Source organism: Anolis sagrei, chromosome 4 (assembly GCF_037176765.1).
Source record: "Anolis sagrei isolate rAnoSag1 chromosome 4, rAnoSag1.mat, whole genome shotgun sequence".
Lineage (NCBI taxonomy): Eukaryota > Metazoa > Chordata > Lepidosauria > Squamata > Dactyloidae > Anolis > Anolis sagrei.
The window spans coordinates 206,199,324-206,223,560 of record NC_090024.1 but is presented as its reverse complement, the minus strand read 5'-3'; the positions used below and the strand labels follow the sequence as shown (position 1 = coordinate 206,223,560).

The 24,237-nt window shown below is 42.1% G+C and overlaps 1 protein-coding gene across 1 annotated transcript in view; it reads right to left on the bottom strand.

The window, feature by feature from the left end:
- Window positions 1-24,237, bottom strand: part of LOC132773294 (alpha-1,6-mannosyl-glycoprotein 4-beta-N-acetylglucosaminyltransferase-like) — a 40,990-nt gene that overhangs the window by 6,212 nt on the left and 10,541 nt on the right. Inside the window, exons 2-4 of the mRNA XM_060772451.2 lie at window positions 18,194-18,259; window positions 6,293-6,478; window positions 2,608-2,755 (exon numbers count right to left, since the gene is read on the bottom strand). Of these exons, the coding sequence (XP_060628434.2) occupies window positions 2,608-2,755; window positions 6,293-6,478; window positions 18,194-18,199 (340 nt within the window). The 5' untranslated portion in view covers window positions 18,200-18,259. The remainder of the gene's footprint in view (window positions 1-2,607; window positions 2,756-6,292; window positions 6,479-18,193; window positions 18,260-24,237) is intronic.

Sequence of the window (24,237 nt, the reverse complement as noted above, 5' to 3'; positions counted from 1 at the left end):
AAGAACAAAAACACACAGACCAATGTTATCTCTTTTCTTTATAGTAAAATAATATGGTTGCACTATTTACAAGAACAAGGTTTCCATGACACAAAGTTCAACCTTCACACTGGAGCGTCACACATGAGGCCTACCTCACACTGAGGCCTTTCTCCCACAGTGAGGCCTACTACCACTGAGGTCTTTTCTCCCACTGAGATTTACCTCAGATTGACAGCTACTCAGCTATCAGTATTACATCAGTATCACATCTGCTTATATAGAGCTGCAGCTTTTGCTGAGTCATTGCATCCATATGCACAACGGAGGACCTTCTTGCAGCAACACCAGAAGCACTCCACGTGGCCAGTTACTGGTCAAAGGACATTTAATAGAATACCAAGTCTGCAAACTTTGTGTTTTGTTTGTTTATTTGTTTGTTTTTAATTGCAATACAACTGTTTTGGTTCGCTCCTGACACGTTAAAAAAAATAATTGCATCCATTTAACTCTTTCAGTGCTTGACTCATATTTTTATAATTAAAAATACCTAGTTAATTTTTAATATTTCTGACAGCTGCATGCTTTCTGAAGAATTCAGGGTCAGCAGACAATGGTGAAGGGCAGCAGACAAATCTAAATGCCTCTCCCTATGGTACATAAACAGTGTTAAGATGTGTCAATTATTCCAGATTTAAGTGATTTTAAAAATGAAGTTAGCAAAAAAAGATATTCCTTAATTGAGTTTTCACAGCATAATTCGTGGCCACGCTGGCTGGGGATGGATGACACAACTCCACACATCAGAGGAAGTTCATGATCTACTAGCAGAGCTCTGAGTGATTTGAAGTAGATCTGCAATTTTTTTAAAACTCACAATTGTTAAACAATAACAGTAGAAAGTGGAATCCAAGTTCCCCTAAATCTGAAGCAGGCATTCTCCAAAACCCAGAGAACTCTATCATAAATGTCTCCTGGAGCAATAAAGGGCCAAAGAACTACTGCAGCTGCCATTTTGTCCAACCAGAATGACATTATTCTCGCTCTATCCCTCTTTTTTTTAGTATGTGGAGGGCTCTTGATGTTTGTTAGAGATTCTCAAACAGCTTTCTAGAGTGGCTGATAGGCAACCAAATATTTTTAAATGTGATACAGGGCCATGGAGATCCAAAGAGTTGCATTCGCTAGACCACTTCATGCATCTTACAGATGATACTTTCCCACCTCAGCCCTTCATACACAGTAGTTGTATTGTTGTGTATGAATGAGCTTAGGAGAAGGTCTGTGTAACTATGTGCGAGAGAGGGGAAGAGGGAGAGGGGTGGATTTATTGCGGGAGAACTGTGAATTTGGCCCATCAAACAAGATCGGATCTTGGGTCTTAATGAAACAGAAAGTAGATCTTTCAAGGCAGCTGAAGTCTGCCCAATGCTGATATAGAGGGGCCAGGGCTCTCAGTGTCTATGAGTCATTATCGCTAATTGAAATGTGTGCTGGGATGGGTGTGTTTACTCACAGAGGTAGAAAGAGCTACTGCCTGTCAGCTTCTCAGAATCATCTTGCTGGTTATTGAACTGAGATAATGGACCTTCTATCCCTCCCTCTTTTTCAATCCCAAGGGAGCTCTTCTTACGTTCCCACAGTTACTTCATGCATCTAATGAATGTATTTTCTTCCACAATGAAAGCTGCCGCAAGACTTTTTCTAGTTTTTGCCACAATTCGATAATTATTTTTGTCAGTCCTCTTTTGCCTTTGCTTTTTCTGTTCTGATCAGTTGTAGGAAATCCCGCAATGAATTCAGCTGCTTGGAAGATATCTTCAATATGATGCAAAATGAGAAGGATGAGCTAGAAATGCTTCATACTGCACACTGTAGCTACTGGCATGGTTTCAATGTAGCAAATCCACTAGAGGTTCTAGTCTGGACTTTAAAGGGGCTGGATTGCTGTGACTATATGGTCATGCTCCAGAAGCATTCTCTCCTGACATTTCATCTACATCTATGGCATCAGGAGAGAATGCTTTTGGAACATGGCCATACAGCCTGGAAATACAGCAATCCAGGGCCCTTCCACGCAGCCCTATATCCCAGAATATCAAAGCAGAAAATCCCACATTATCTCCTTTGAACTGGGATATATGGCAGTGTGGACTCAGATAACCCAGTTCAAGGGAGATATTGTGGGATTTTCTGCCTTGACATTCTGCGATATAGGGCTGTGTCGAAGGGCCCCCAGTGATTCTGGCCATGAAAGCCTTTGACAACACATTCAAAGGGGCTGCTTAAGTACTTATCCTCAAACAGGTTTAGTGCCATGAATAGTTTAAATTTCAGACTAAATCCCTGAGCATCTTTGCCAGTTCACTCACATGGAAGATCCAACTAGCTATGGCAAGAGCAACACACTACCCTTCCTTCTAGGAGTAAAGAAGAGGAACCACAGTACTAAATCATATATTGTATGTAGCTGATTCTTCCACTGGGTGGCAGTGTGGGTCAGAAATAGCCAAGAAAGCGCCGCTACTCCTCCATTGAAGGATTCTGGGAGTTGTAATCCAGAAAAGTAACTTTTCCAAGTTTTGTCTTTTATCCTATTTGTTTGTTGATGGTAATTGAAGAACTCACTTTTTTGGAGTGGAGGCATGCCAGCAAGATAGTGATAAGAAACATTCAGGAAACTGGTGGCATTGCTAAGCCTTTGAAGGCTGTGATGGTTCTGATCAGCATGAACCTGGTGAAGGCCTATATCCTGAGCCCATCGCTGCACTTCCTTCTGTGAAAAAATAAAGGGTTTTAAAAGAAATAATTAGAAACTTACACTCCATGTCAGGGAGCATCTGTTAGCAAACATCTCTGATCAAACTGTTGGGAAGCTTGCATGCACATTGAAATGGTTCTCTTGTCTCCATGTTTCTATGTTACTATTGGGACTCAGCCTGTGATTGAACCTGACCCTATGCTTGAACCTGTGAATGTGTTTCAAGTCTCCTGATGTTTCTGTGTCTGATGTGGGTAATGAGGAGGGAAATCAGTCCCCTGTTGCTTCTGATGTGGGGGATGCTGGGACTGAGGTGCAAGATGGAGACACTTTGGTCAATGAGTTTCATGCAGACACTGACAGAGAGTTTTTGGTGCAAAGGGCTGATGAGAATCTTTCTATCAGGCCTTGGTAGAAAGGTTTACTCCCTCCGTCTGTGAGCTCTCCAGATTCTAGTTTGGAAAACAGTCTGACACCTGCTAAAGGAGGAGTCAGATAAGCAGAGTCCGCGTCTGGAGATTAGCCAGAATCGACAAGAGGCCCAATGTTTATGTAGATCCAAAATAATTTGTCAATTAAAATCAAAGACTGGGGGAAAATGAAACTATTTTTTGGGATTTAAGGTTTGCCTGCAGAAAATCTTGACAGATCAGGCATCGTTTGGAAACCAAGTTCTTGTGCCATGAAAGTCTTGTTCAAGGGATCTTGTTTCTGTGGAGGTTTTTTTTAGCCTTTTGGATTGTCTTTGCATCTTGCTTGATTCCTGTGTGGATTACGGCTGTCTTGGATTGCCTGTATTTCTTGTGTGGACATTGCTTTGGGTTACTACTATTTATGAACTGATACTTTTTGGAACCTTCTGATTTTCTTACAAGCATTTATTTCTTCTGGCTATACTAAGCTTTAATAACAGAAGATTTGATTTTTCACTCTTTGCATGGTGTGTTTTAAGTCAGAGGGCTTCTTCTGGACCTGGAGTGCAACAGTTACCTCCCTTCCCTGCCAGTTTTATGATACCCCGAATTAACACTGCATGGGCTTTGGGGACCTTCTCGAAAGTGGACATGCTGAAAGACATGTAGGCACTTCTTTGAAGTCAAAAGGTTAAAAAAGGAGAGGTGCTTCCTTTGTCTGTTAGAGAGAATTGTTGTTCAGGTCTTCTTGGAAGAAGAATGACCGTCATCCCTTCCAACGATGTAGCTTGCATGTGAATGGCCTGATCCTTTGTAAGGCCCATGCTCAAGCTAGAGAAATCTATCCTTTCACTATCCATCTATGAATTATATCTTTTTTGATGATCTACAATGAAATTAAGTTGTATCTATGTGATCCCTTTTGCACAAGTTTCGTGAGTAAAGCAATTGATGTGGAGTCTTTGTTTCCTGGTGTACTGAATGTGTATTTCTTTGCATGCGAAAAGGGGGTGCTGTGATCAATCATTACGTAAGCTTTAACTCTGCCTGTCTGTTGTTTTTAAATTATGGTACCAAGCTATCCCATACCTTGGGCCATCCTTGTGTGTTTTTACTCTGCTAATGTTCTGCTTTAAGAGGTAGGTCAAACTCATTCAAATGGATTAGTTTATCCTCTGGTCAAAGGACCTGAGCCCTTCCACACCTGTTAGCATCAATATTTCTAATATAAATTTCTTTATGGTCCCAAGACTTGGGAGGAGTGGTTAGGATTGTGGGAGTTCTATTCCCGAAAGTAACTTCCCCTCTCTAAATTATTAAACGCATGGAGGAGGAAAACGTGGTGAAAATGACATCTGCTTTTGGCCTCAGGCACTTCCTTGACAACTTCCTTTTCAGGTAGATTCCCATTTTGCTTGGACTTGGATTCCTTTCAGTTCTTAATCTTTCACCACTCTTGCCACTCCCTCTGCTTGGAGCTACGGTGAGGTGGATCTGTAATTGGTTAAGTGGACGAACACAGAGAGTGCTCACTAATGCTTCCTCCTCATCTTGGAAAGAAGTGACAAGTGGAGTGCCGCAGGGTTCCGTCCTGGGCCCGGTCCTGTTCAACATCTTTATTAATGACTTAGATGAAGGGCTAGAAGGCATGATCATCAAGTTTGCAGACGACACCAAATTGGGAGGGATAGCCAATAGTCCAGAGGACAGGAGCAGGATTCAAAACGATCTTGACAGATTAGAGAGATGGGCCAAAACTAACAAAATGAAGTTCAACAGTGACAAATGCAAGATACTCCACTTTGGCAGAAAAAATGAAATGCAAAGATACAGAATGGGGGACGCCTGGCTCGAGAGCAGTACGTGTGAAAAAGATCTTGGAGTCCTCGTGGACAACAAGTTAAACATGAGCCAACAATGTGATGTGGCGGCAAAAAAAGCCAATGGGATTTTGGCCTGCATCAATAGGAGCATAGTGTCTAGATCTAAGGAAGTAATGCTACCCCTCTATTCTGCTTTAGTTAGACCACATCTGGAATATTGTGTCCAATTCTGGGCACCACAGTTCAAGAGAGATATTGACAAGCTGGAATGTGTCCAGAGGAGGGCGACTAGAATGATCAAGGGTCTGGAGAACAAGCCCTATGAGGAGCGGCTTGGGGAACTGGGCATGTTTAGCCTGAAGAAGAGAAGGCTGAGAGGAGATATGATAGCCATGTATAAATATGTGAGAGGAAGCCACAGGGAGGAGGGAGCAAGCTTGTTTTCTGCTTCCTTGGAGACTAGGACGCGGAACAATGGCTTCAAACTAAAAGAGAGGAGATTCCATCTGAACATTAGGAAGAACTTCCTGACTGTGAGAGCCGTTCAGCAGTGGAACTCTCTGCCCCGGAGTGTGGTGGAGGCTCCCTCTTTGGAAGCTTTTAAGCAGAGGCTGGATGGCCATCTGTCAGGGGTGATTTGAATGCGATATTCCTGCTTCTTGGCAGGGGGTTGGACTGGATGGCCCATGAGGTCTCTTCCAACTCTTTGATTCTATGATTCTATGATTCTATGCTCTCTTAAACTTCTTTTGTCTATAACATGCCTCTAAAACCTTTCAGCCCCAACCAGGAATGTTATTTTTAATGGGAGGCTCTTATTTCAACAATGAACAGATCGTATTTCTTGAAGGATTGAAAATATCTAACACAGAAGAAGCAGAAACTGAAGATAATCCAATGAAATTCACAGAAGGAACTGGACACTCATTTCAAGATGCTCCAAAAGGTGGCAAAGACATTTTTCATAGCAAAGAACACATTTCAGCCTGTATATCCTCTTATTACCTTCTTTGGGGACTATTCAGAAAAAAAAAATTAAAACCTGTGCGCCAGATGCACTCGTACTTTGAGAAGTCAGCCTCGGCCCTCTCCTTTTTCCCCTTAGCCACTTAAGCGGCTGAGGGGGAAAAGGAAGGGGCCCGAGGCTGTTAGGAATAGTGGGAGTTGGAGTCCAAAACACTTGGAGGGCCCAAGTTTGCCCATGCCTGGTATATACAGTACTTTTAAGGCACAGGAGCAACAAAGAAGTGATGCACAGGCCTTCCACATTTGTTTATACCCAGCAGGAAAAAAAAAACACATAAGCTTTGGCTTACCATTGCAGAATCCTCTTGGGGCCATGAATACAGATTTATGATGAGCAGGAACACCAGCAGGGAAATGCTTATTGTAAGTGACCGCCTCAGAAAGCACCGCATGGCAACTCTTAGGCAGGGAAAGACTCTTCCTTGCTGGAGGCGAGGGACTCCACAGGCATCCAGACTCAATGTCAGCTCGGGAAGCTAACAAAAAAGAGCAGGATATGAAAAGCCTTCTCTCCAAGCCCTCATGCATATGAATAAAACAGACACAGGAACTACAGCACCCAACATTCTTCACCATTGTTTATGGCTGCTGGGAGTTGCAGCTCAGCAGCATTCAAAGGATCACACAATTCTCATTCTAGCAGTAAAGCTTCAGCTAGTATGCTGATTTTTCTATACATCACGCTGCTTTGAGTCTAATTTATTGTCAAAGGATTTCATGGCTGGAATCACTGGGTTGCTGTGTATTTTCCGGGCTTTATGGCCATGTTCCAGAAGCATTCTCTCCTGATGTTTCGTCTGCATCTATGGCAGGCATCTGCCATAGATGCCTGTTGGAAACAAGGAAATTTGGTTTCATATATCTGTGGAATATCCAGGGTGGAAGAAAAAACTCTTGCCTGTTTGAGGTAGGTGTGAATGTAGCAATTGGCCACCTTGATTAGCATTTAATGGCCCAGCAGTTTTCAAGGTCTGTCTTGCTTCTTACTCTCTGGGGGAATCCTACAGTAAATAAAGAACAACACTCAAAAACAGGGGAATTCCAGACAAGAAACAATCAGGACCAGGTAATCACCTCCCCACAAAGGATTCCCCCAGGCAATAACTAACTGCTACGCCATTAAATACTAATTAAGGTGGCCAATTGCTACATTCACACCTACCTCAAACAAACAAGAGTTCTTCCTCCCACCCTGGGCATGCCACAGATATATAAGTCCCATTTTCCTAGTTTCCAACAGACCTCACAACCTCTGAGGATGCCTGCCATCGATGTGGACGAAACGTCGGGAGAGAATGCTTCAGGAACATGGCCATACAGCCCGGAAAACACACAACAACCCACTGCTTTGAGCCTGCTTTGTGGAGAGAAAAAGTGAGGTATAAATTGTCATCTAATATCAAGAAGCTATGCGATTCTCAGCTGCTTCCATATTCTAAGCCCAAGGGCAGAGAAGTAGTTATCTTGGGATAGTCAAGATAGTTGTAAAGTGCCATGTGATGGTTCTATATAAATAAATGATTATGATTTTAGTCACGATTTTAGTCACGATCACGATTTTAGTCAAGAGATGAATTGGATTGTTTATTGATATATGTATTGTGGATTATGTTTTTATGCTTTTAAACTGTATACTGTTGTTTGTTATAAGTTGTTGTAAACCGCGTTGAGTCGCCGGCTAGGCTGAGAAACGGTGGTATACAAGTATAGTAAATAAATAAATAAATAAATAAATAAATGATGAAATTTTGGCTTATCGAAACACACATGTAACATTACTTTAATGGGTATTATAAAGATAACTAAATAGAAGAGCCAATTAGGAATGTGATAAAAGAGGAACTTTACAAAAGATAAAAAGGAGATCAGTAAAACACCCACAGCTTGACTGGCTGTGAAGCGTATCTTTGAATTTCTAGATAAGTGTTTCTCAATCTTCCTAATGCCACAATCCCTCAATACAGTTTCTGATGTTGTGGTGACCCCCAATCATAACATTATTTTCATTGCTACTTAAAAACTAATTTTGCTACTGTTGTGAATTATAATGTAAATATCTGATATGCAGGGTGTATTTTCATTAGTTGGACCAAATTTGGCACAAATACCCAATATGCCCAATTTGAATACTGGTGGGGTTATGAGGGGATTGATTTTGTTGTTTGGGAGTTGTAGTTGCTGGGATTTATAGTTCACCTACAATCAAAGAGCATTCTGAACTCCACCAACGATGGAATTGAAACAAACTTGGCTCACAGAACTCCCATGACCAGCAGAAAATACTGGAAGGGTTAGGTGGCCATTGATCTTGAGTCTGGGAGTTGTAATTTACTTCCAACCAGAGAGCACTGTGAACTCAAACAATGATGGATCTGAACTAAACATGCAATTAATACTCAATATGCCTCTAGAACATGGCCATGCCTCTAGAACATGGCCATATAGCCCGAAAAAACCCACAAGAACTGAGTGATTCCGGCCATGAAAGCCTTCGACAATACAATACTCAATATGCTCAAATGTGAACACTGGTGGAGTCTGGGGGAAATAGACCTTGACATTTAGGAGTTGTGGTTCACCTACAATCAAAGGGCATCCTGAACCCCACCAATGATAGAATTGGGCCAAACTTCCCACACAGAACCCCCATGACCAACAGAAGACACTATGTTTTCCGACAGTCTTTGGCGACCCATCTGACACCCCCTTGTGGCCTCCCAGGGGACCTGACCCACAGGTTGAGAAATGCTATCCTAGATTTTCTATCACATGCCTTTTGAATTTTCATTTTTGTGTCATCTAAATGCCATGCACTAAAATGAAGAAATATATATATATATATATATACATAGAAGAGATTTGCCTACAATACAGTGCCCGGTGTTAAATCTGCTCAGACTAATCTCTTTGTTAAATATTATAGCAGATGTATTCAGAGACAAAGGTAACCAAAAGAACACAGGAAACAGGGAGACTTGGCGGAGCTGGTTACAGAATAAAATCTTGGGTCACAAAATGTTCACTCGTTCAGTATACTGCACACCAATTTTGCATAATGTATTTCATTATGACTAATGAAACTTTAATCCCAGGATGGTCAGCAGGTGCATCTCATGGGTCTCATGAGACCCTGCCTATTCTCTGGTTCTTTCACACACACACACACACACAAATATAGATTTTTCAAAAAGGAGGATTAGTAATCCAAAATGGTTAGTCTCGTTTCAAGTAAGAAACTTAGTTTGCTTTAGTGAAAAACAGAATTTCAAAGTGTTGTTTTAGAAACTTGAATTAAATTCCTAGCTATTTCCAGTAATGTAAAAACATAGAAGTGTATGTGCCTCAGAAGCATGGAAGTAATGGCACTCAGAGCCACCAAAGTTGTTTCTTTATACTAGAATTTATTTATTTATTTATTTGCAGTATTTATCTTCCACCCTTCTCATCTCACAGGGGCCTCAGGGCAGATTACAATGTACATATACATGGCAAATATTCAATGCCATAGACACACAACATATATAAACAGACACACAGAGGCTATTTAACATTCCAGCTTTTTGATTAGGGTATTCTGGCCACCAGGGGCGCTGTCACTTCACATACCATTTGAAGTACTTCCTCATTCTTTGCATGCTTGCTGGAGATTTTTATGGTGTCGTAAATTAGTTAAATTAACCTACCCGCATACACGGTACCTAAATTTCCTACTTGACAGATGCAACTGTCTTTCAGGCTGCAAAGGTCGACAGCAAGCTACACAAACTAGTCGGAAGCTCACTCTGACCTGGGCTGGCTTCGAACCCATGACCTTTAGGTAAGTAGTGATCTTAATGCAGCTGACTCCTAGCCAGCTGCACCACAGTCTCTGTTTATTAGAAGTTACAGAATTTTAGAGCTGTGAGGGACCACTGAAGGTTATAAATCCAATATCCATTCAGCATCCCTAAAAGATGGCTGCACAGACTGCATTTCAGGGATGAGGAACTATGGCAGCCATCAATGTAAATTTTTCAACCCAGTAGCTCTGCTCAGGTCTGCAGTGTTCCCAAAATTGATATAAATCTGACTAGGAACTAAGGTTAGACCTACACCGCTATATAATCCAGTTTTCGAATCCAAATTTATCTGCTTTGAACTGGATTATATAAATCTACACTGCCATATAATCCAGTTCAAAGAAGATAATTTGGATTCAGAAACAGGATTATATGGCAGTGTAGATGGTGCCTACATCAATTCTGGTTTTGGCACTGATATTTTTCAATTCTTTTTTGGCAATGTGGGGAAAGAGCTGAAGGAATTTTGCAAGGAAAGTCTACTACTCCTGCACAGCTCTTAAATGTATTTCTCTCTTAGTAAAGGGCATTTTTTTGGCCAAAGTAAATGGAGGGTCTGGTCAAGCCCAGAGGAGCAAAACAGGCCCCTCGAGATCCCACAGTCTCTTGGCTGCACTCCCCACCCCTCCGTTTACCTAAATTGAAACCTGCTAAAACAGGCTTTGCTACTATTGTGACTTCTGGAGTCCCATCTACACTGCCATATAATGCAGTTTAAAACTGTGTTATATGGTCCGTGTAGACCAGGCATGGGCAAACGTGGGCCCTCCAGGTGTTTTGGACTTCAACTCCCACGATTCCTAACAGCCTCAGGCCCTTTCCTTTTCCCTCTCAGCTGCTTAAGCGGGCCTGAGGCTGTTAAAAATCGTGGGAGTTGAATAAATATACTTAAACTTATACAATTTATACATACTTATACAAACACATCTAAAAAGGAGGTTAGAAAGGAAAATCATAGAATAAAAGAGTTGGATGAGAACACGTGGGCAATCTAGTACAACCCCCTGCCACGCAGGAAAAGCACAAAACACAAAGTATCGCTGACAGATGGCTATCCATCCTCTGTTTCAAAGCCTCCAGGGAAGGACCTTCCACCACACTCCGAGGCAGAGAGTTCCACTGTTGAACAGCTTGTACAGTGAAGACGTTCTTCCTAATGTTCAGGTGGAATCTCCTTTCTTGTAATTTGAACCCATTGCTCCTAGTCCTAGTTTCCAGGGCAGCAGAAAACAAGTTTGCTCCCTCTTCTTTATGACACCATTTCACATATTTATACCTGGCTATCATGTCTCCTTCTCAACCTTCCAGTTTTGTTTACAGTGGGATTGGATAGAAAGTCGCAGGATGAAAAAGGTGAGAATGAAAATTACATTAAATGAAAGAATATACTTCTATTAATAACAATGGATATCCAGAAACCTGGAAAACAGATCTGGGTCCCTACAAAATAGATTTGAAAAACAAGCCTACCAACATGCTAGTGATCTTCCCTTAATCTTTTTTCTCTCTCACAATAGTAAACACTCCCAGTTCTTTCAGCTGTGCCTATGGCTGTCTTTCCTTCTCCGTGTCTCTGAGGTTTCATTAAGAATTAGTTGTATGGCATCAGCCCTATCTTTATAGGCTGAATTTTCTGCCCAGCAATGAACATCTTACCTGTGCAGAATATAATACACATAGGAGTTATATTTTGGGTGTAAATTACAAGATTATCAGAGAAAGTCATTGAATAAAATATCTATGTCGGGGAAATGACAACCTGTACATATGGAAGATCAATTCATTTTTTTATATTGCTACTGTATCTGGAGCTAACTCCATTTAAGTGCCTCATATTTGGATCTAGGATTTCTGCCTAATGGCATTATTCCCCATTAAGACTGCCAATTTTAATTCACCCAACAATGTAGAGCTAAAACCATTATCTGCATCCTCAATATGAATTATTTAACCACTCGAACCAGGATTGATATTGATTACTTAATGTTGCAGAGGACTGAAAGCTCTTGGTTTTATCCATAGGAAAAAAGAAGGCATTTATTTAGAATTTTTGAATAAGGAGACTCATAACCTTAGAAGGAAGCAATATCATGAATCAGGAGGAGGCTGACTGTCTTTCCTTTAATAGTGTCAAAGCTCCAAAGTAAAGCAATAAGTAAAACTCTTCCTACAATCCAAAGATGAGCTAAACAGAATATTAACTATGGATAAAATTCTGCATCTGTTAAGGCCTATTGTTAAATTTATGTTTAATTATGATGCCACACCGTTTTAGGAGTAATCAGCTCAAGAACATTCAGATTGTCTTCAGTGGTGCATCTAGATTAAACTATTTATTATTATTTATTTAATATGTTTATATTCTGCCCTTCTCACCCCAAAGAGGACTCAGAGCGGAGCACAACATACAAATAGCAAAAATTCAATGCTGGGACATGAATTCATTATATGCATACATAAACATTAAAAACATTTATCTCAACATTAAAATACACTGTTTAAAGCCACTATGTCTCACAATTTTTGTTCCTGAGTTATAAATGTCATTTCCTAATTCGTTCTATCATAAAAACATGGGAAAAGACTATTAAACTACAAAAACTTTTGTTTTGTGGGACATCCTGCAGCACATTTTGCTATAGTTGCAAACGTGAGTAATCAATAGGTATTTTTTTCAGTGGGGAAAGGCAAAAAGATGCTCCAAGCAGTCATGCCAGACACACAACCAGGAGGTGTCTACAGATGCAGGCCCCTCGGCTTTGAAATGGAGAAAGGACACCTCCCCAGAGACGGAAATGAGTACCGCCTCCAGAGTCAGAAATGAAAGGAGAAGCTTTTGCCTTTGTCTCTGTGTTTGTGTCTCACTGTATGTCATCATAATAAGGCATTGAATGTTTGCCTGTGTCTGCTTATATACTGTAATCTGCTCTGGGTCCCCTTGGGGAGAAGGGCAGACTATAAATAAAGTGTTGTTGTTGTTGTTGTTGTTATAGTTTTTCAATTAATACCTCATCAAATCTCAACCAATTTAACATAGTTTGTGGCAGCCACAATATAAAAGAAACCACAGAATTAAACAGGAAATAACACTTTCAAACCAGGAACTGAAATCTTTTCAAATTTGGTATTCTTTCAGTAAGTGTATTTAAGCAAAACTTTGTTATACGCTTCCACTATTTGAAAGGAAAAAAAATTACTACTGATTGAGAAATACTAATTATAACGGGAGAAGTTTGATAAGACATATAAATAAATAAGTAAATAAATAAATAAATAACAAAGAAGATTACTAAATGAGATATTATTGTATAGTAGATTTTTGTGTGTGTCAGGAGTGACTTGAAAAACAGCAAGTTGCTTCTGGTGTGAGAGAATTGGCCATCTGCAAGGACATTGCCCAGGGGACGCCCAGATGTTTTACCATCCTGTGGAAGGCTTCTCTCATGTCCCTGCATGAGAAGAAGGAGCTGACAGATGTGAGCTCACCCTGCTCCCCAGATTCAAACTGCTGGCCTTTTGGTCAGCAGTCATGCCGGACAAGGGTTTAACCCATTGCACCATAGGGGGGGGGGGGGAATCTTATTGTATAGTAGATAAGAACTATTGACTCCCATTGAGAAAGTAACACCATATTTTGTTTAAGCAAGGAGCACAGAATTCTTGGTGTTTCAGTTTTGTTTTTAATCTGACTAGGCCTTTATTTACTTAGAAAACCTGCTTACCACCACCCCCTTTTGTAATGTAAAGGGGAAAAAAATCGAAATGAGGATAAAAAAAATGCTTGTCTTTAATATGATCCAAGTTAGTCAAGAGAAAAATGCCAGCCTCAGACATGTTCCTGCTCAAGGTGAATGGCAAGACTGTGCCTGTCTCCACATTCAACTTGGAATAAAGCCACGCTTTAAGACTGGCAGTAAGTCAACATCCTCTGCTCCAGGGGTGAAGCACATGTCGTCTTCTAGATGCTGTTGAACTGTGGACCCCGTCCACACTGAACATTTAATCCAGTTCAAATGGTGGTAGCCATAAATCAAACTACAAAAGCACAGAAAAGAAAGCCCTTAATGTGCATCAGTGCTCTGTGGTTTGTGTAATCATCATCATCTGGGTTTCAAACTGGTTCCATAATTTCCTATGTAATCATCTGCCCAGTGGAAGCACCTTCTTCAGTAATGGTTTGAAATTGCATTGAATGGTCAGAGTATCTTTTTCTGGCTCTTGCTAGCCTAGTCAAGTCCAAGAGTGGAAGCCCAACAACAGTGGTAACCCAACACAGTGGAGGAGATGAACAGCTGCCCACTCCTTTGCTGTATCAGAGAACATCTGGCTAGTCCTGGGAGGAGCTAAGGTCTGTTTGCCAATACATTGCCACCACTCTGCTCCTTCTGCCTGGCTACTGCTCACTCAAATGCTGAACTACAGCAGTCCTTGCAGGCTTGGCAGGACAAGGAATGCCAGAGTTCCTAGAATATGTAGCCTAGACAGTGGAACTCTCTGCCTCCTTGCTTGGAGTGCGCGTACACTGCAGAATGAATGCAGTTTTACACCACTATCCTAGCTCAATACTATGGAATCCTGGGAATTGTAGTTTGGTGAGGTAACAGCTCTCTTTATCAGAGAAGTTTAAAGACCTTGAAAAACTACAACACCCATGATTCCAAAGCAGGCACGGGCAAACTTTGGCCCTCCAGGTGTTTTGGACTTCAACTCCCACAATTCCTAACAGAGGATAAGCTGGCTGGGATTTCTGGGAGCTGAAGTCCAAAACACCGGGAGGGCCAAAGTTTGCCTATGCCTGTTGTAGAATAATAATAATAATAATAATAATAATAATAACAACTTTATCTTTATGCCCCGCCTCCATCTCCCTGAAGAGACTTGGAACAGCTTACATGGGGCCAAGCCCAGTAACACAGAGTTAAAACATAGCATATAAAATATAACAGTAATATAAAACAACATTATACCGATAATAAAACAATAAAAAACCATCATAAGTAACAACCAAGGAGATACTTCAAGTCTCATTGTGGGAGGTGGGCTGGAGTGCAATCAGGTTAAAAAAGGCTAATCAGAAAAGTGCAATATAAGGATAGAGCAGATTATAACAGGGACATTATGACTTTTGAAAAGTGCAGCAGCAAGGTGCAGGGCCATAGTCTATCTGGGTCATGGATTAGAGCCAATACTCAAGGGAGTTGTTGTGTCATATAGCGTTGAGTCATGGCAATTAAAGTGGTGTCAAACTGCATTTATTCTAAGTGCAGCTGCTCCTTAGTACAGTATCTGTGATGTGATGGAAAAAAGCAATTAGGCAAGAAAGCAGTTAATCCAAGTGAGCAACAAGCAAGCATTGCTAACACCATATTCCAAGGCTCTGTTTAACTAAATCATGACCGAAGAAGGACTTGTGCTGCAACAGCTTCTACACTGATAACATTGCAAGTAACATAGACAGTAAAGTTTGAATATCTAAATAAAAACAACTCTCCAGATCCATGGTGTCTGTATCCACAGATTCAACCAGCCACAGCTTGAAAATATTTTTAAATAAAAGTGCAAAGCCTGATTTTGCTATTTTATATCAGGGATACCATTTTACTTCACAACTTTTTTGGGGGCGGGGGATGGGATCATGAAACTAAACCCCAGCCCACTGAACATGATGATGATGATGATAATAATAATAATAATACTTTATTTATATTCTGTTCTGTCTCCCCAGAGGGACTCAGGGCAGATTGCAAACATAAAATGTAAACATTCAATGGCTGAATATAACAATACATCCATACTAACTAAATTTAAGCAACCTGACATATAAACATGAAACTATGACTTTACAACTAAAATTAAATAAAAAACACAGCCTGTTACAACAGACATAAGACAAAACATCAAACATCAAACAGAAACAACATTACAACATTCCTCAACATATTCCCCAACCTAGACACAGTATATAAAAAGAGTGGTCATTTCATTGGCTTGTAAGTATTGCTCTTTGAACAACTACTAGTTAAATCTTCCACTTTCCTTAGATTTTCTGTTAAAGTAACAGGTGAAATACCTATAATTGGATTGTCCCATTTCATCACAATTTAGCTTCAAGAACCAACAACAGAACAGGCAGGCTTGGACTTGGATGTTAAGCCTCATTATTGACTATTGTGTTTTTTAATGTACTCGTGGTTTTCAACACTGAAAACCTATTTCATTTTGTCTGTTAATACTTCAAATTCAAACAATTTCCAGCCTTTCTGTGACATCACTGTGACAAACATTAAAAAATAAAAAAACAAGAACAGCTGTCCTAGTTTGGTGCACACCCTCAGATCATTTTCCTGTGCCACATGTACCATAAAACATACATTATTGTGGGATTAATCAAGTGATCTAAGGATTACATTTAAAAGCAGAAGCATTCTGTTCCAGAAGCATTCTCTCCTGATGTTTCGCTTATATCTATGGCAGGCATCCTCAGAGGTTGTGAGGTCTGTTGGAAACTAGGCAAGTGGGGTTTATATATCTGTGGAATGTCCTGGGTGGGAGAAAGAACTCTTGTCTGTTGGAGGCAAGTGTGAATGTTGCCATTGGTCAGCTTGATTAGCATTGAATAGCCTGGCAGCTTCAAAGCCTGTCTGCTTCCTGTTTGGGGGAATCCTTTGTTGGGAGGTGTTAGTTGGCCCTGGTTGTTTCCTGTCTGGAATTCCTGTTTTTTTAGTGTTGCTCTTTACTTACTGTCCTGATTTTAGTGGGTTTTTTTTTACTCTAAAACATTCCACAGTACATAAACCCCACTTGTCTAGTTTCCAACAGACCTCACAACCTCTGAGAATGCCTGCCATAGATTTGGATGAAATGTCAGGAGAGAATGCTTCTAGAACATGGCCATACAGCCTGGAAAACTCACAGCAATGCAGTGATTCTGGCCATGAAAACCTTTGACAACATACAGAGGAACTCTTTGGTACTTCAAAGCATTCTGCAAAATATCCCTCTGCACATTTACTCAGAAACAACAGAAGCAGCACAGTGTACAAATCCAGTTTACACACAATAATTAAGAGAGAAGAACCAATTAGGGGTGATGACTGGAAAGCATGTAAAACCCATTTATTCATGTGTCCACATACAAGCACAACTCCCACAATATCCATCCATTTATTCACCCAGATACAGTACCACACCCAGCATTAGCTTGGAAATGTTTATTTTCTGTGCAACCTCACCCAGAACAACTTATCTGCTCAGAACAAACACCCCTTAACAGCACCTTACAGGAGTGAGCTTCAGTTGGCCTAGCTCTTTATCTGATCAGAATAATCTACCATCCCACCTGATGAAGATAACAGTAAGAGAGAGTTGTATGTCACTAAAATACTAATGGCAATCCATTCCTAAGCTCTGTAGGTATGTGCTTAGCATTTGGGGGGGGGGGGGTCTCTATAGAACCCCAAAATCCATGTGGTTGGACAACCTCCAGCTTTTGGAGAAGATCATCTGGCCAGGAATTGGAATGGGTTCCATGATTGATGGTATTCAAGAAACCCCAAAGATATTAAGGAGAACTAACAGCTGCACTTAAACTCCAATTCTGTCATCTGAGAGAGGCTATCATATTGGGTGACTGAGGGCCCTTCCACACAGCCTTATAACCCAGTGTATCAAGGCAGAAAATCCCACAATATCGGCTTTGAACTGGGTTATCTCAGTCGTAAAGGTAAAGGTTTCCTCTTGACATTAAGTCTAGTCATGTTCGACTCTGGGGGGGGGGGGGGTGATACCCATCTCCATTTCTAAGCTAAATAGCCAGCATTGTCCATAGACACCGCCTAGGTCATGTGGCCAGCATGACAGCATGGGGTGTTGTTACCTTCCCACAGAAGCAGTATCTATTGATCTACTCACATTTACATGTTTTTGAACAGCTAGGTTGGCAGAAGTTGAGGCTGACAGCGGGAGCTCACCCCGCTCCCCAGATTTCAAACCGTTGACCTTTCGGTCAGCAAGTTCAACAGCTCAGTGGTTTAACCTGCTGCACCACTGGGGGCTCCACACTGTCCACACTGCCATATATTCCAGTTCAAAGCAGAAAATGTGGGATTTTATTCAGCTGTGTGGAAGGAGCCTAAGATAGTTTCTGTGCCAGAATCAAGCCTGCAACCTGCTTGAAATTGATCCAAACTATAGCAAAAGCAGATGAACATGTACCATCAACTACGTTCCACTGAATTCCTGAAATGTATATGCTAAAAACCAACACAAGGCTCATTTGTTCAATTGCATTGGTATATTTTTAATCTGAACCAGCATTCGGATTAAACTTAAACAATGGGCATTTCAAATTACCTTCATAGTTCTGCTCCTGAAAATCTTTTCCAGTGGCTCAAAATATCCAGTAAAGATTAATGTTACCTGAAAGTGGAAAGAATGAGAGAGAAATAGTAATTGTGTCAAACTACCTCTTACTGAATTCAATGTAACTCAACTCCTGGTCTGTGACTGTAATAATAAGACTCATTCATTCATATTCACAGCACAGCGCGTGTGTGCATGTGCCTTCAAGTTGCCAACCCCATGAATTTCGTAGCTTTTTTAGCTAAGGTGGCTTTTGCCAGCTTCTTCCTCAGTTTGAAACATTGCCCGCAGCACCTGGTATTCATTGGTGGACTTCTTTCCAAGTACAAACCGGATCAGGCATGGGTATGATGGCTGAGGGGGAAAAGGAAGGGGCCTGAGGCTGTTAGGAAGGGTGGGAGTTGAAGTCCAAAACACCTGGAGGGAAGGCCCAAGTTGGCCCATGCATGATCAACACAATAGCATCAAGACTATATGGCTCAACGCTAAGGATTTCCAAAGTTGTCGTCTTACAATGCTTCCAGCCTTCTCTGCCAAAGAGTCTTGGTGAGTCACCAAACTACACTTCCCAGGATTCCATAGCACTGAGTCATGGCAACTAAAGTGGTGCTGAACTGTGTTAACTCTGCCATGTAGAAGCCCTGGAGAACTGCTCTCCATCAAGAAACACCTGGGCCTCATCATACTGGAGAATAAAGAATCATGGAGTTTAGAATCATAGAGTTGGAAGAGACCTCGTGGGCCATCCAGACCAACCCCCTGCCAAGAAGCAGGAAAATCGCATTCAAAGCACTCCGGACAGATGGCCATCCAGCTTCTGTTTAAAAGCCTCCAAAGAAGGAGCCTCCACTACACTCTGATTTCTGCTTCCTGCGGAATTCTGGGTTCATTTACTTATTTATTTATTTATTATTTCCAATATTTTATTTATTTATTTATTTACGACATTTATATGCTGCCCTTCTCACCCCAAAGGGGACTCAGAGTGGCTTACAAGTAAAAAGGAAATACAATATATTATATTATTATCATAGCACAATATTAATATTATATATTACATTATACTGTATACTGTAATATTACTAGTAGTATTACATTTAATATAAAATATATTTCTATCCCACCCTTCTCAACCCCCCAAGGGGGGGGGGTCTCAGGGTGGCTTACAAACCGGCCATAATTTGAAGCTTCAATATAATAGAATATAAACAGAAATAGCAACAGTTTAAAACAGTAAATAAAACATTTAAGTTAAAAACATTGTAATCAACCATATAGCCAATTTCAGTCCGGTTCAACATCCAAAGTGCTGTCGTGCTTGCTGTCCAAAGGCCTGGTCCCAGAGCCATTATTTAACTTTCTTCCTAAAAGAAAGAAGGGAAGAAGCTGACCTGATCTTGCTGGGGAGCAAGTTCCACAGGCGTGAGGTCACCGCCAAGAAGGCCCTGTCCCCGCCAAGCGTACTTGCGAGGCTGGTGGGACTGAGAGTAGGGCCTTCCTGGATGAGCTTAAGCTTCGAGGCAGGATGTAGAGGGAGATACCTTTGGACAGGTAAGCTGGGCCGAAACCATATAGGGCTTTATAGGCCAAGACCAGCACTTTGAATTGTGCTTGGTAGTGGACTGGCTTGCCAGTGGAGCTGGCACAATAGGGGGTGGGGGGTGGAGTCCTCCCTGTATGTCACTCCAGTTAGTAACCTGGTCGCTACCCCTTGGACTAGTTGAAGTTTCTGAACAGTCTTCAAAGGCAACCCCACGTAGAGCGTATTGCAGTAGTCTATTCACTAAGCTACAAACCCCAGAGTTTTGCAGGCAGCACAAACCGGATTTAAAGTGTGATGAAGGAAGGAAGACAATAGGGAGGGAAGGAGAGAAGGGTCAGAAAGGCGTGGGAGGAAAAACCTGGCACCAAAAGGAGCCACCAAGGTTATTTCTAAACAGCAGGCGCATTCCAGAGGGAGGCATTCCTCTTCTTCTTCGGGAGTTGAGACATTCGGGGAATTCGTGGAGGACTTTCCCGCTGCCTGACGACTTTGGTTTCAAGGGAGGAAGGAAGGAGGAAAGCAAGCAAGCGAGCGAGCGAGGAGCCCAGACCTTGGAGAGAGATGCCTGCGCGGAGCCAGGTCAGGCGTCCAGACGGCTACTGATGATAAGAAGAAGAAGAAGAAGCAGAGCGGCCGAGGCGGAGAAAGGAGGCTTCTCTTTGGAGCGCCAGCCACCTGCTTGGCCGAGGGAAGTCTCCGAAGTTTCCTCTCCCGGAGAGAAAGCGGAGAAGCCTCTCCCCCTTCCAGGTATTCCTCCGGCTGCAAAGAAGACGGCAAGGCTCTCAGTACCTTCCGCGGACAGGGCTGCGCCGTGGCCGCATCCTCGCCACCGGGGGACCCAGCCCAGGGCCCCGAAGCACACGCGCCGCTTCCCCGGAGGCGCCAAGGGAGGCCAGGCGAGAGAGAGCCTACCCCCCCCCCCCCCCGCCAGCCGCCACCGCCTCTCCTCCTCCTCCTCCTCTTTCTCTTTGGCTGCAGCCTTCCAGGGGGCGGGGGCGGGGGCGTGGCCACTTTGGCCTCAGACGACGGAGAAGAGAAGGCTCCAGGCATGGGCAAATTTGGGCTGCAACTCCCACCATTCCTAACAAGGTAATAGTATGAAAGCTGGGTCCGGAAGGTCTACGCGTTATGCTGTTCCCGCTTCGCCTTTGGGAGCGCTGTTTGCGCAACGCAGAATCGAACACAGATATTATAGAAGGAATATAAGGGTTCTTTAATGGTAAAACTCCAACCTTTACCCGAACCCAAACCCTAAACCTTACCCTAACCCTAACCCTTACTCTAACCTAACCCTTAACCCTAACCCAAACCATAACCCTAACCCTAACGCAAAACCTTACCCTAACCCTAATCCTAACCCTACCCCAAACCCTAATCCTAACCTAAACTCTAATCCTAATCCTAACCAAACCCTAAACCTTACTCAACCCTAAACTTAACCCTAACCCTTACCCTACCCCAAACCCTAACCCTAATCCAAACTCTAAACTTTACCCTAACCCTAAACCTTACTCTAACCTAACCCTTAACCCTAACCCAAACCATAATCCTAACCCTACCCCAAACCCTAATCCTAACCCTAACCCAAACCCTAAACCTTACTCTAACCCTAACCTTAACCCTAACCCTAACCCTTACCCTAATCCTTAACCCTAATTCAAACGGTAAACCTTACCCTAACCCTTAACCCTAACCCAAACCGTAATCCTAACCCTACCCCAAACCCTAACCCTAACCCTAACCCTTAACCCTAATCCTAACCCAAACCCTAACCCTTACCCTAACCTTAACCCTTACCCTAACCCTTAACTCTTACCCTAAACCTTACCCTAACCCTTAACCCAAACCCTAATCCTAACCTTAAACCTTACCCTAACCATACCTCAAACTCTAACCCTAAACCTTAACCTAACCCTCCAATCCTTTCTAACCTTCCACCAAATGCAACTACGAAGTATATTCCCACCCTCCTTGTGCCGCTCTCCCCTTCTCTTATTAACAACCGCTGTTGCGGTATGTGCTTAATGCTCGGACCCAGCTATCATACTACCACCCCTAACAGCCTCAGGAAATGCCAGGAGGGCCCAAGTTTGCCCATGTTAGAAATCAAGAGCTGTTAGGTTCAAAATAACCCTCACTTGGGGGTGATTAAAAAAAAAAAAAAAACACCGCAGAGTGCCAGAAGCACAGTTCATTAGAACCAGCAGAAGCTTAGGTGTAGAGAGCAAGGATTAGTTTCCATTTAGCAGGATGGAACAGGATTGCAGATCCACAACTTCATAGGTCCTAAAAATAATGTATTAAAGTAAAAAGAAATCCATTCTGGATAGGAAAGGTCCTTGGAACTAACTAGCTTCACTGAGAAAAAAAAGTGTGTGTGTGTGTGTGGGGGGGGGGGGGAACGGGGGGACAGCCATGTCCACTACATCTTGCCTGGAGAATGGCAAGATGCGTCCTCACTGTAGGAGAACAAAGGACACAGAAAAATGGAGACAGGCCACATGGCCAGCCCAGGGCAATAAAAATACCTTTAAAGAGGAAATCATGTCTTCCCTGAAGATATCACATTGCTGTTCCTTTTTCCTTCCATTTTCCCCAGCATCATTATCTTCTCCCAAGCTTTCCTGTCTTCTCATTATGTGGCCAAAGTACTTCATCTTTGCTTCTAATATGCTTTCCTCCAGTGAGCTGTCAAGCTTTATTTCCTGGAGTATGGACTGCTTTGATCTTCTTGCGACCCAAGACACTCTCAGAATTTTCCTTCAGCACCACAGTTCAAAAGCATCGCTTTTCCTTTGCTCAGCCTTCCTTATGGTCCAGCTCTCATCATTAGAGTTCAATATAGTCACAGCTCTGGGATGAAAGCTCTCTCTCAGCCTATTTGTCCTAGTTTTTTTTATTATTATCCTACCTACACTGTGTTGGAAATAGCAACTTTCCAAACCTCCACTAACTGTTTGTAAATATGTATCTACATTGTATGTAAATATGTATCTACATTGTTAATCTACATTGTATGCACATTTTGGTTTGCCAGCTTGACTGTACCTCTTTGCTGTGGGAGGGGCTTCAGGCACAGGACTCCATTTTTATTATATAGTATGCTAGTAACGTAATGCTCAAGACCCTGAAAGGTTTAGTTGTTTATTCATTCAGTTGCTTCCGACTTTTTGTGACCTCGTGGACTATCCCATGCCAGAGCTCCCTGTCGGCCATGGCCATCCCCAGTTCCTTGAAGGTCAAACCAGTCACTTCAAGGATATTTATTTATTTATTTATTTATTTATTTGGGGTTCTTTTACCCCGTCCTTCTCACCCCGAAGGGGACTCAGGGCAGCTTACAAAAGCAAAGGCACAATTTGATGCCTGCATCATAAAAACAATCATACACAAAATTACATCAATACACAGTTAACAACAAATATGCATTATAACCATAAAATCAATAAAATCAATAAAACCAAATACAAACCCAATTTCTCCTCTTACATGGTCAGCGTTCGCTACTCATAGGTCTAGTTTTACATTCCACTTCATCAATCCTGCTGGTCTTACTCGCCTGGTTGTCTGATTTAATTGCCGGAGTGCCCTTGGTTGGCCCCTCTTCCTTTTTCCTTCCATTTACCCCAGAGTCATCATCTTCTCCCAAGCTTTCCTATCTTCTCATTATGTGGCCAAAGTACTTCATCTTTGTTTCTAATTTCATTCCCTCCAGTTTGCAGTCAGGCTTTATTTCCCTGGAGTATGGACTGATTTGATCTTCTTGCGGTCCAAGGCACTCTCAGAATTTTCCTCCAGCACCACAGTTCAAAAGCATCTATTTTCCTTCGCAAAGCCTTCCTTATGGTCCAGCTCTCACATCCATAGGTTACTACAGGGAATACCATTGCTTTAACTATGCGGATCTTCGTTGCCAGTGTGATGTCTCTACTCTTCAGTATTTTATCGAGATTGGTCATTGCTCTCCTCCCAAGAAGTAAACGCCTTCTGATTTCCTGGCTACAGTCTGCATTCTGCAGTAATCTTTGCACCAAGAAACTCAAAGTCTGTCACTGCCTCCACATTTTCTCCCTCTATTTACCAGTTATCAATCAGTCTAGTTGCCATCATCTTGTTTTTTTCGATGTTTAGCTGCAACCCAGCTTTTGCACTTTCTTCTTTCACTTTGATTAGAAATCTCCTCAGCCCCTCCTCGCTTTCAGCCATCAAAATTATATCATCTGCACATCTAAGGTTGTTTATGTTTAGTCCAGTAATTTTAACTCCAGCTTTGGATTCATCAAGCCCCGCATGTTACATGATGTGTTCCTCTAATCCAGTGTTTCTCAATCTGGGGGTCAGGACCCCGGGAAGGGAGGGGGTCATGAGGCAGTTTCAGAGGAGTCTTCAAAGACCATCAGAATCCTCCCAACAAAACCCTTCCTTTGCTGTGATTGACTGGCCTCTCAGCCAGGAAGGGCTGTTTCTGAGACTCCAAGCAGGGAAGGGAGAG